Source organism: Pseudorca crassidens, chromosome 4 (genome assembly GCF_039906515.1).
Source record: "Pseudorca crassidens isolate mPseCra1 chromosome 4, mPseCra1.hap1, whole genome shotgun sequence".
Lineage (NCBI taxonomy): Eukaryota > Metazoa > Chordata > Mammalia > Artiodactyla > Delphinidae > Pseudorca > Pseudorca crassidens.
This window is the reverse complement of record NC_090299.1, coordinates 114,929,892-114,942,947: the sequence shown is the minus strand read 5'-3', so window position 1 is coordinate 114,942,947 and position 13,056 is coordinate 114,929,892. Positions and strand designations below refer to the sequence as shown.

Sequence of the window (13,056 nt, the reverse complement as noted above, 5' to 3'; positions counted from 1 at the left end):
TGAGGTCAGAAGACCAGGCGCCACAGGCGAGGACCTGGAAGAGGGCACCACTGGCGTTCTCACCAGCGCTCACCGGACATTGTGCTTCAGGAAGCCGATCCGGGATGCCCAGCGCTCCTCCCCGGGAGCTCCCTCCCCAGGCCTCCCGGGCGCTTGGATCCTAGCCACGTCCTCACCCTTTAAATAGGTGTGGGTGGTTTCTTAAGTGGACGTGACCACCGCCGAGGGGAAAGCGCGCAAGGAGGTGGGAGCGAGCGGGGAGGCGGGGCGGGTGGAGAGGGAGCAGTGGGAGGGGTGAGGAGTGAGAGGGCGGCGGAAAGGAGAGAAGGACGCTGTGGCCGGGCAGGAGGAAGTGCGCCGGGTCTCGACGGTCGCTGCGCACCCCTGGCGGGTGGGGCCGCCAGGTGAGCCCGAGATGCTGCTGAGCTGGAAGCCCGGGCTGCCGCTGCGGCTGCTGCTGCTCCTGGGGCCGCTGTGTCCCTGCTCCCCGGGCGCCCTGGCGGAACTCGCGCCAGCTGAGGACGTCGTGGTGCTGGTTTTCTCCACCGAGCGGCCAGTGCATCTGGTGAGTCCCGCGTTCCTGTCCTTCACCATCGACGCCAATCTGGCCACGGACCCGCGGTTCCTCACCTTCCTGGGGTAAGTGCGGGCCTGCGGGCCCTTGTCCTCTCTCCTGCCCTGCTGACATCACGCCCGCCCTGCCGGCCGCTCTCTTCTCTATACTCTGGGACCTTCTCATCTCTCTCTCTCTCTCTCTCTCTCTCTCTCTCTCTCTTTTTCTCCCCAGCCCACACCCTGCAGGTCCCCCAACCCTTGTTTTCTGCCTTCATTCATTCAGCAAGTGTTGCCTGAGTGCCAACTAAAGGCCAGGTATTAGGGGAAACCGAGGAAAGAAACTTCCCATCTGCCCCAGAAACTCGCCGGAAGGAGGGGGCCCGGCAAGTGCACCTGGAGGGCTTTGAGCATTTGAATTTGCTGCACCTTGTAGGACAAGTAACACTGTGCGCCAGGCTTCAGTCTCTTAAACTCTGTTAGTAAGGTTAAAGGAAAAAAACAACTTTTTCCTTGGGGGAGGGGTGGGGGAAGGAAAAGGCCACAAAGGAGAATAAGCTTACTTATTCTATAATAAGACTTTTAAAGAGCAGTTTTACATTCACAGCAAAATTGAGCACAAGGTACACAGATTTCCCATACTACGCTCTTTAAAAAATTTTTTAATATCACATCAGTGAGACCTGGAAGACTATTTCAGTGACTTACAGAGCCTTAATAAAAAGCTCTCTCTCCAAGAGATGTGCAAGATGTGGCGCTGCTTTACTAGCTGTAATTTTTTTTCTCACTTGAGAAAGACTGAGCCTAGTGCAGGTTCACTGGCCCCTGCCCATGAGTGCAGGCTGATTCCAAGATAGGGCGCCACAGGGACAGACCCAGGTCATCTAGGCCACTCATCTAGGTCATGAGAGCCTCCAGAGATGACCATACCTCAACCAGCACAAACAACTCGAATCCTGCCATTGCCAAACACCTACAGGCTGGGCTTTCTGTGCCCACACCTTCAGCTGCTATTGCTAATTTCAGTCACTTCCTTTGCAAATAAAAGCAGATAGTCTAAGGTTGCGAGATTGGCAGTGAGACCAGCCTTGGTTCCCAGCTCTGTCCAAACCGGTGGCTTGGTTTTTACAGGTTGCTTGGCAGCTCCAAGCCTCGATTTCTTCAACTGTAGAATGGAACTTCTAAAACCTTCCTGTAGAATTGCTATGAGCATTGGATGAGATAATGAATAAGCACTTAGTGTTTGACAGTGCTCAAAATTTGTTAATTGCTTCTTCCTGGAAATTGGTGAGTATTTGCTAACAATTCATCAGTTCTCTGTGCATTTCTTTCAATGGTAGTTAACCTCTATCTTTCCCCATGTGGCAAGAAAGGAAGAATTTCCTGGTGGAAAGGAGTTCCCACTTTTTCCCCTTTCCCTTATGGAAAGTGAGCTGATATCAGGCAGAAGCTGGCTGAGAGACAGAAGGATTATTCTGGTGAAACACTGAACTAGAGGGCTCCATATCTGAGGACCCCAGGCCTAGCTTGGGATGGGGGTGGGGGGTGGTGGTGATAGGGGAAGAGAGGGTGTGAGGTGCCTTACTGCAAACAGAAAGATTAAGTAAATGACCATTTATTGAATGTGAGAAGTACTTCACGTACTTCTTGAAATGTGAGAACTTAAGCCCTTTTCTGCTGCTGCAGCCAGCATGTACCCTACCCCTCCCCAAGGAGGAGAGTTTGGGTATCCCTTCCTGGAGACACAAGTCCAAAATAAAAAACCTACAGTATGACTTTTGGGGTCCAGGCCTGATCACCCTGCAGGCAAGCTAACCAACTTGATAGCAATGCTCCCCATCCCCAAACACACACAGAACTTCCATTCTTCTGAAACACATCTCTTAATTTCCCATAGCACTCTTTCTTCCCCCCTGGTCTCCACCTTTTTGTTAAAGGCTGGAGGATAATGAAACCAAAAAAGCATGGCATGCAATCAATAAGACTGTTTGTTTACAAAACACAATGTATTCCTGTTCATATGGGCTTCTCTCCAGGGCTGGCTCCTGACCCCTCCAGGTCCCTTCCCTGAGCAGAAGCTGTTTTCCATGCCTACTCCCCAGAGGCATCCACACAGTTCTCATCTGAGACCTTAAGGACTGCAGCTCAAAGAGGAATGAGCTCCCTCCCCTTCTCACCTGAGACGGAGCTTCTGAATTAGGGTTTGAGGGTCCATCTCCCCAGGATGGCTGTCACAGTGCCCAAAGTGACCTGGCCATCTCAGAAGACAGAATATTTAGCTTCCATCTCAAAAGACAACACAGGGCTTATCATCTATCACAGGAGCGGAGAGTCAGATGGGCATTGTTGTATTTCAGTTCCTCAAGAGTGAAGCTGCTTGGGTGAAGATGGCAAGAGCTGAGCAGATGAAAGCTGAAGTACTAAGAAGGGAAGGATTATAAAAATAGCTGGCACTAATTGAACCGCCGTCATAGGCCAGGCCCTGTTCTAAGCATCTCCTAGGCACTAATTCATTTAGTCCTTGCTACAAAACTGTGAGGTCAGTACTGTTATCATCCCCATTTTTAAAATGAAGAGATTGAGGCCTAGGGAGATTCAACAACTTGCCCATGGTCAGCCAACTATGACATGAAGGAACAGAATTTGAAGCCAGATGCTAATTGTAGACACACGAGTACACAAAAAGAAAATAAAGTAGTTCATATTTTTTAAAGGCAGCAGAGGAGGAATGGTAGAAAAAGATTGTCTGGAAATAAATTGAGACACTGATGTAATGAAAAGAAGCACTGTCTTGAGAACAGGAGAATCATGGCCCATATCGCTACGGTACTTCAAAAGAGGCCTAAGCAAATTCAGTCAGATGGCACGGTTCTGGTTTCCCATGGTGGCAAACAGATGTGTTTTGGGTTTGTTTTTTTTTTCCCCCACATTTGCAGTTAAAGAACATGGAGTACACAGAACTTAAATGCCAATGGTAGAACAATCTAGAATCAGAAAGGAGCATCTTTTCAGTTTGCCCTCTTCCTGGAGGTAACTCATCAACCCAGTCAAAAACTTCCTAAACCCAACTACATGCAGAGCTCCCAAGGGGCCCTGGCCCTCAAAGATGGGAGGACAGAGACCAGCAGGGCTAAACAGAAATAGAATATGGGCCTCATGAGTAGGCCACATAATGTAATTTAAAGTTTTCTAGTAGCCATATTAAAAAAGGGAAAACAGAAACAGGTAAAATTAATTTTAATAATATATTTTACTAAACACAAAATATCCAAATTACTATCATTCAACATGTAATCAACACAAAATATTAATCAGATATTTTACATTCTTTTTCAAACCAAGTCTTCAAAGTCTGGTGTATGTTTTATATTCCCAGCACATCTCAGTTCAGACTAGGCACATTTCAAGCTGCATGTGGTTACTGCCTTGGCAGTGCAGCCACATTTCAATACAAGCACTGTTCACTAATTCAAGGTAAAAATTAGAGCGCCGAGTCAGTGGTAGAAATCACAGAGCAAAAACGGTGATGCTACACAGCGATTGCAGTGATAATGCAGCTGTGCTTGCATTTCATAAGAATTTGCCTATTTTATTTCAGCAAAGTTCATCCCTTCTTGCCAATTTGATAAATATTTATTATTAATAACTTTCAATAATCAGATTCCTGCATCTTCATGGACAAAGTTGCTTTCCATATTAGAAAAGCACTTATTATCAATGTCAAATGCATGTTTTGATAAGCAATGTTGGAAATAACCTCAGGCCCTCTTTGTGCCTGTTGCTGAGAGAAAGAACCACAGCCAGAGAAACAGAAAACTGAGAACAATCAACAAGCCATAGGCTCATAGTTTCTGACCCCTGAGACTCTGCGCTTCCCCCTGGTTGAGCAGCGCTCACTGTTTCCTTCCTCCACAAAGTCTTTCATTGTGCAGCCTAGAGCCCTTTGCAATGGTAACCCTGCTCCATTTTCCCTGGAGAATATTCTGGCCTCCTCTTTGCCCTAGCTAAAACTTGGCTGTTCTTTTGAAGACCCAAGTGGAGAAGTAGACGCAACTACTTCTCTGAAGTAGCCCTTTGGAGTAGAAGCTGTGCATTCTCCCACACTGCAACCCTCCCCCATTCCCCAGTGTAGCTTCTAGATAATTGCCCACTGGTTTGAACTCCAGATTGCTGTGGTTCAAATCCCCATTGGCTTGTTACCTTGGGCAAATTACCTAGCCTGCTTTTGTTCAGGTTCCTTGTCTGTAAAATGAGGGTAATAATGACACCTACCTCTTTGGGTTGTTTGGGCATTAAGTGAAATAATCTATGCAAAGTGTGTAAAACACTCAGTTTGGATAACTTGATGCCTGCTAGAGATGACTGTCCTGATCCAGGGTGAGGTTTGCTATCTCCACGTCTGGCTCTCCTCCTACACTCCTTGCGACCGAACTCTGCTCCCCTCTTATTCACTCCTCATTATTGACTGAAGATCCACATCGATCTCACAGTCTCCTCTGCACTCCCACGTCCCACCATCATCCTAGATGAATTCAAGTCCACTTGAATACTGTCTCTCAGTTTCCTCACACCCACGTTTTCTAATAATCTTCACTCAGTGTTTTACTGGAGCCAGTTTCCACCAGCTGGTGAAATGTGTGCATTTCTTCGCAACTCCATATTCAGTGACATCAACACCATTATCTTGAAATCAGCCTTGATGGGAATATTTACACCATGGAAATTGGCAAATGCAAAAAACAGGGCACTTTTCTGGGGGCGGCGGGCAGCTTCCTAGAACACACCATTTCACTCCATTTCAACCACCTGATGCCATGGCCATGCCTTGACTCTTTCCATCACTAAGAACCTTTCAACATCTGAAATCTTAAAATCTCCAATTCTTGGACTGTACTCCTTACCCTCTTAGCTTTTTTTTACTTTGTGGATCCCACCACAACTATTTTTTAAGTACCTCCACTGAACAGCCTCTTCCTTTTACTTCTTCCATATCTGATTTGGGCTTCTTGATTTATCACATGAATCATTTTTATGATAATATTCCCCAAACTCCTGCCCCATTTTTCTTCTTGCTAAAACCCAAACCTAGCTTAGTCTAACTATATTTTCCCTCTTTGGAATCTATAAGGTGGCCATAAAGTCTGGAAATGGAAAATATTATCTAATCATGTACTGTCATACATATTAATAAGCCACTTATAGGTATTTGCCTCTGCTTCCAGTCTTAGTGGCCACCCTGCATAGCAGGGCTGTTACGCTCTTGGGGGCAGAGGGGAATCTCCCAGTGACATGGATTGATGTTGTGCTGTAAATTCCTGGCCTCCAGACTTACTTGGCCTTTAATGCTACTCCTTAACACTCCTTTTCTGGCCTCTCTCGTTCTCCACTTCCTTCAAAACTCTGATCCCACTTCCACTTCATCACTCTTAGTCTATGACCACATTTCTCTTTCCCAAAGAAAATGAAGTCGCTAGATAGGAACTTCCTTTTCTTCCTGCAGTCGATCCTGCAGACAGCATGGCTACCTCTAGCTTTTTTCCTTTCTCTCTTCTCAGCCCAGTTCTTCTAGGTCTGCTGTGGATCCTGTCCCCTCCCCAAGGACTTTGCTCTAGCAATCATCTAGAGAGATTCTTCTCTCTCCAGTATCTTTAACCTCTCCCTTTTTGTTGGATCCTTCTTCTCAGCATAGAAACATCCTCAAGTCTTTCCCATCTCAAATACCTCCCAGCACGTGTGTCTCTGCATTCACCACCCTCTTTCTCCTCTCCTTTGCAGCCTGTCTTACTAACCATGCCTTCCTTAGTCCATCCTCATGATGTCCCCATCATCGTGTCATAAAATCAATCTCTCCCACATCATCAGTGACCTTTTATTGTGAAATCCAATGACTACCTTTCAATCCTTATCTTATTTGTCTCTATTATGGGTTGAATGTCTGGGTGTCCCCTCCAAATTCATATGCTGAAGTCCTAACCCCTGGTACCTCAGTCTGTGACCTTATTTGGAAATAGTGTCATTACAGACATAACTAGTTAAGAATTGGTCAGAATGGAATGGAGTGGGCCCCAATCCTATATGACTGATGAGCTTATAAAAAGGGGAAATTTGGAGACAGACATACACAGAGAACACCCTGTGCAGATTGGAGTTACACTGCTACAAGGAACTACCCGAAGTTGGGAAAAAGGCCTGGAGCAGATCTTCCCCCAGCACCTGCAGAGGGAGTATGGCCTTGCCAACACCTTGATTTCAGACTTCTAGCCTCCAGAACTATAAGACAATAAATTTCCACTGTTTAAGCCACTCAGTTTGTGGTACTTTGTTACTACAGCCCTAGCAAACCAATACAGTTTCCCAGAAGCATTTGACAAGGTTGACAATGGAAACACTCATCCCTGTGTCACTTCCATTTCTGGGGATTTCCCCAATCTCTCTAACAGTTCTTCTCCACCTCTTCTTCTAGCTTATCTTCAGTGTTGATGTTCCTCAGACTTCTGACCTAGGCCTTCTTTTTTACTTCACATAATCTGAGTGGTTTCACCCACTTCCGTGGCTTGAATTACTGTTCATGCAGTGGTGTGCCAGAAAATGTTTCACGACTGGCTCTCTGGGAGGAGAGGAGACTGATTTATGTTTTTTTCTGATTTCTGTAGTATAAATATCCCCACCATGGCTGACTTCAAACTGCCAACAGTTTAACAGCTGGTTCTCAGAACGAAACAGTTGGCTCTCACAAGCTGGTACGAGTCAGTGCAGGGTGGCTCCAACTCATCTCTGCTTTTGTGTCAGAGATAAGCAACTTATTTTTACACTTAAGGTAAAATAAAAATACCTGGAGACGTTTCTTTCCCCTAACAAACTGTTCCAGAAATGGAATATCTGCAGCTGCTTTTACGTGTTCTTTTGTTATTTCCACGTCGTTGTAGTGGCAGTGCTGATGCCAGTGGATTTTCCCCCCTTTCTTTTCACTGTATATGATAGAAATACTGTACCTTTGATCAATTTTGTTTTTATGAAAAGTTTGCAGCTGTTTTAAATCTGGTTTTTGTCAGAGGGCATCAAAATTGTATCTCAAAACAAGAAAATATTCCATTACAAAGGAGACAAAAAAGTCCTTCATACCAATACTTTGAAACATGTGATTTCCTTTACTTGGCAGGAGCCGTAGCACTGGGTTTTAATTTTGTTCAGAAAACAGTCTTTGTCTGGACCCACTTGCCCTTTCATCAGGCTGGACTTAACTGTTCATTCACTTGACGAATATTTATTAAGCACCAGCTGTGGGCCAGGTACTTATCTAGGTGCTGAGGAGATTCTGATGAGCCATACAGAGTCCCTGCTTTCACAGAGCTTAGCTCAGGGGTGGGGATAGATAGTAAACCAAATCAACAAAAAAGGAAGCTAATTTCAGAGAGTGGTGAACGCTGTGAAGAACATAAAGGCAGGGTAATGTGGTCGAGAGTGACCCGAGGTGGTACAGTCATGCCTTCTGGGAATCAGGCTCCGATCCTCAGGCATCTGAGCAAGGTCGTGCACAGACACACATCTTGTGATACCACAGCTCCTTCCTGCTGCTCACTTACCCTTCCTTTCCCAGACAGCGCCAGTCTCTCCTGTCTCAATTACTTACAGATACCAGTTACACAAATCTAAATGAGCTTCCTCTATCATCAAACACAATCAAAATCAAAATCGAGGACCAGAATCGGTGCCTGGACAAAAGCAGTGGAACAGGGCCATCCCAGAGTGACTCTGGGAAAGTTCCTTGTATCAGTTTTAGGGCCACATCTCTGCACCTGTGGGCTAGGGATTCACTAGTCACTGACTTCTAGACTGAGGACTCTCCATTCTACACCTCGCCTTTATGTGTCTTCTGAGCTCCAGGCACACGTGGCCAAGGGCCTAATGGCAATGTTTTTTGGCTTTTACTGGCATCTCAAATTCTACAGCACTGTGCCCTGCCCCCATCTTCCTCCCTATCTCCAGTCTATCACCTATTCTTCATCTCAGCAAATGATATTACCGTCTTCCAGATGCTTCCCAGGGGTGATCTTGGACTCTTCTCCAACATCCAGTTAAACACCAAATCTAGTATTTGTGTCTCCACATGTATCTTGAATTTATCCCTCTCTTCATCCCCACTGTTTTTACCTTACCTCAGCCCATCACTTTCTGTCTACATTAATGTGACCACAGTCTTGGTCCTTCTATTCAGTTATTTACACTGAAGCCTGAGATTCTTTTCTAAAATAAAAGTCTGGTGCGGGCACTCCACTGCTTTAAATCCTTCCATGGCTCCCCACTGCCTTGATATAAAATTGGAACTCCTGGACATGGTGGCTTACAAGCCCTCCATGATATGGTCCTGCTTGCCTCTCCAGTCTATCTTCTCCCAGCACCTTACTGTCCCCAATCTCTAGGCTCTCGCCACACCTGTCAGCTCTTCGGTGGTGCCATATTCCCTTCTTCTACCTCTGTTGTTTGCACAGACTTTTCTCTACACCTGGAACACTTTCTTCAATCCCACCTCACTATCTTCGATCTGGATAAAATTTTTTCCTTTTGAACATCTAACAGTGAAGACGCTTGCCCCTGGAAAACCTCTAACCACCTCCTACCTCTAGGACAAAGTCTGGGTTAAGATCCCCTTTGTATGTTCTGATAGCATTGTTTTGGAATTGCCTATTTACTTGTTTATATATTTTTATATATATATATATATATATATATATATAATCACTGGACTATAAATTATATGAGAACAGCAGCTGCCTGTGGCTTTTTTGCCATTGTAGCCCCAGCAACTAACATAATGCCTGACACAGAGTGCGCCTACAATGAATACTTATTGAATAAATTAATGGATGACTATGTCTCCTTTAAGTAACTCTTGTTTTTTTCACCTATTCTTAAAATGACAGAAACACACACACACACAGAGTCACCTTGTACGAATTAAAATATTATGTGCTTATTGGGCTTCCCTGGTGGCGCAATGGTTGAGAGTCTGCCTGCTGATGCAGGGGATGCGAGTTCGTGCCCAGGTCCGGGAAGATCCCACATGCCCCGGAGCGGCTGGGCCCTTGAGCCATGGCTGCTGAGCCTGCGCGTCTGGAGCCTGTGCTCCGCAACAGGAGAGGCCACAACAGTGAGAGGCCCGCGTACCACAAAAAAAAAAAATTATGTGTTTATAGAAAATGTGAAAAATACATAAAAGCAATAAGAAAGAGTCTACCATCCATTTCACCACATAATTATGACTCCTGTTTTCTCCTTCTATATATATATTATTTTCATTGTTGAAATCATACTATGTCTACAGGTTGTTCCTTTAATAGTAAAAGTTGTGGTTATTTAAAGTGCAGAGTTCCCTGGCATTAAGTGTATTCACATTGTTGTGCAGCCGTCACCACCAGCCATCTTAGAACTTTTTCATGTTCCCAAACTGAAACTCTGTACCCATTAAACAATAATGTGCTATTCCCCCTTCCTACAGTTTATTTATTTATTCTTTTGGCCATGCTTGAAGCATATGGGATCTTAGTGCCCCAACCAGGGATTGAACCCGTGCCCCCTGCATTGGAATCTTAACCACTGAATCACCAGGGAAGTCCCTACAGTTTAGTTTTATTTGGGTTCATAGCATAGTGGAAATGGCTTTCTTCTGAATCCTTACTCAGTTCAAGCGAACATTCCCATTTATCTTCAAGAGGTTCTGAGGATTTCCTGGCAGATGCCATCCTTCCCAGGGTTCTTTGGTGCTGTCAGGTAGTTCAGTCAATTCCATGTTGATAACATCCCTGAAGTCTCACTTTGTGCTACGTCTCCTCATGCCAGGACCCACAATAGGTTCAGGGGCCCTCGAAAATGTTTCAATATATAATGTTAACATATTTGTCTTTCCATGAATATCATCACAAAATATAATTAAAAAAATTTTTTTATGGTGGAAGAGGTTCATGAAGGCAAAAGTGCCTAGGTAGTACTGTAAATGCTTTCATGTTACAAACAAAAAAAATGGTGAGGAGGAATCACTGAAGTTTTTAACGCAAGACACTTATCCTTTGGTCAATTTCCACCTTTTAATTTCTCTTTCCTAAGCAAAAATAAAGAAATCTTACAGAAATTTTACATAGCACTATATATAGTTAAAGCAGGAGCATGCATTGAAATTTTAAATTTTAGGTCCTGTCTTCAGTTCCTAAGATGTCAAGAAATACTGTCAATTAGATAGTCCTCCTGGCATGATTTTCCAATTTGAAATAAACCCAAATGTAAACTAATTAACTGGGCCATTTTGAGAATGCACAGCATTGGTTCCATGTGTTTTAAGAGCTTTCCAGAGAGCACTGAAGCCAGGATCACATATGTGAGGCTTCAGAAATACATGGCAAGTGTCCCCGTTACCTGGGTCTTCTGTTTTTTTAGTTTTGTTCACTTAAATATTCATGACATCTTCATCTCTCTGAGAGAAGGAATTATAAATCATTCTAATTCCATTCTATAGCATTCTGTACCATTCTGAGTGCATAATAGGCACCTATCAGGAGCATTTTGGGCTTGATGACATACGCATTTAGAATTGCTTGAATTGGAAGTGTCCTAGGTGGGTAGGAATTAGAATCTTACATCGTTCTAAGTCATTTGACTTAAATTTAAAAGGAAGGTTTTCCTTGGGGTGGAGGTGGGGCTTGGTTAAGGAGATGAAGAGGACTCCCAATCATTTATGAACTTCTCTGGGAACATAAATTTTTGAAGACAATCTATTTTTCAAAGAAACAGAGTCATCTTTCCACTCTCTCACCTCTTTTCCTCCATGAATCACAAAAGGTTATGAATTTTTTGAAAGTACTGAACATTATCCTGCTTGTCAAGTTGAAATATAAGCTCTTGCCCGAGTCAGAGCTCCAAGTTTTCTCAGGTGCCTAGAAGAGCAGTCTTGCAATTAGGAAGATTCCAATTGAGACGATGTCCCTGTTAGAGCGATATTTCTCCCTCCAGGGCCTGTACAGCTATTAGGAAATGGGTCCACCAAGAGAGAAGGGAGTAAATCTGTTTGACTGCATTGTCTTGGAAAAAATAATTTTAATTTCTTGCTTGTCTTTATAACAGTTCTTCAAAGCTTCGTACCTTGGCCAGAGGTTTGTCTCCCGCATACCTGAGATTTGGTGGCACGAAGACAGACTTTCTCATTTTTGATCCCAAGAAGGAACCAACCTTTGAAGAGAGAAGTTACTGGCAATCTCAAGTCAACCAGGGTGAAACTTTAAAGATTAACCATATATCTGAGTTAACTTGATAACTTGAGTCACTCGTGGGCATTCTCAGAGGAGAGCTATTGCTCACATCTAACAATTAATAAGAGATGAAGGGCTCCCAGCGGACCCGTGGAGGCACCTATACAAAAAGAGGAAGCGGTGGGCAGGTTTCCTCCTCCTGATGTTTTCATGAATGTGAGACATTGGGGCAGGGGGGATGGTGTGCTGGACACAACATTGGGGCAGGGGAGAGTTAATTGTGGTGTAAACAGAACAATGATTGTAGCTAAAAGGACAGAGCTGCCTAGAGGGGCCTGTGGGTAGAAATGCACCAAAACAAAAAGAGTATTTCCTGCTCAAGACACAGCACTGATCAAGACCCATTGATTCCAAAAAATGTGGATGAAAGGTGTAATAAGGGGACATGGAGATATGCTCTGCTTCTAAGAATGGATTTCAAGACTTGATTTGTTGGGCAGTGGTTCTCAAACTTTATTGACTAGACATAATCACCTGGGGTGAGTTTGAATATTTGGATTCTTGGGCTCCAAACTTAGGTTACAAGTTTAGCAGGCTCCTCAGGTGATTCTGATATTGGGAGTCTGTGGGCTTCATCTGAGAAACACCCTGGGGCGCCACGAGGATTTGCCCTGTGTCTTTCATAAGTGCTATACAGACATCAAATGGAAGCTAAATCATTATCTTAACAGTTATTAAAGAACCATGTACATCATTGAATTACAATAGTGAATTATGATATATAAAAATGAACAATATTTTATTATTTTATATATTACATATTTCCTTCTGTTTATTTTCTGCAGTTAGGAAGTGTTTAGAACCATTAATAACAGTGCCAATTGATAGAATAGTGATTAGAAAAAAAGAAAAACGCAGGAGAGTTTTCTTAGTGTAACACGTTGGAATATGTTTAGACCTGGCCCTTTCTCACCAGTCATATGCATTCAAAAGGTCCCATAAATTTAGATAGGAAACTGTCCTTTGCTCATCAATTTTCTTCATCCTGTAGGGAGGGGGGATCACTGGGGTTATCCAAGTGCTTCAGAAACATCCTTTGTGAGCACAGGGGTAGATGAGGCACCCGCTGTCAGAGAGCCAGCATGTGCAGCTTCCCAGAAAGGAAGTCAGTGGGGGGTCAGCCAGTCCTGACAGCCGCCCCCAGCAGCCCTGCTGTCTTGTGATAAGGAAGCACAGTCTGCCTGATAGGATAGTGGTGGATTTTCCA

The 13,056-nt window shown here is 44.2% G+C and overlaps 1 protein-coding gene across 3 annotated transcripts in view; it reads left to right on the top strand.

Annotated features, from left to right (window-relative positions):
• Positions 1-284: 284 nt before the first annotated feature.
• The window catches only part of HPSE (heparanase), a 34,073-nt gene continuing 21,301 nt past the window's right edge, over positions 285-13,056 (top strand). Inside the window, exons 1-2 of one of the 3 annotated variants that reach the window (XM_067736447.1) lie at positions 285-639; positions 11,665-11,810. In XM_067736447.1, coding sequence (XP_067592548.1) covers positions 416-639; positions 11,665-11,810 — 370 coding nt within the window. In that variant the 5' untranslated portion in view covers positions 285-415. The remainder of the gene's footprint in view (positions 640-11,664; positions 11,811-13,056) is intronic. The other 2 variants (XM_067736448.1, XM_067736446.1) reach the window with 2 other exon arrangements.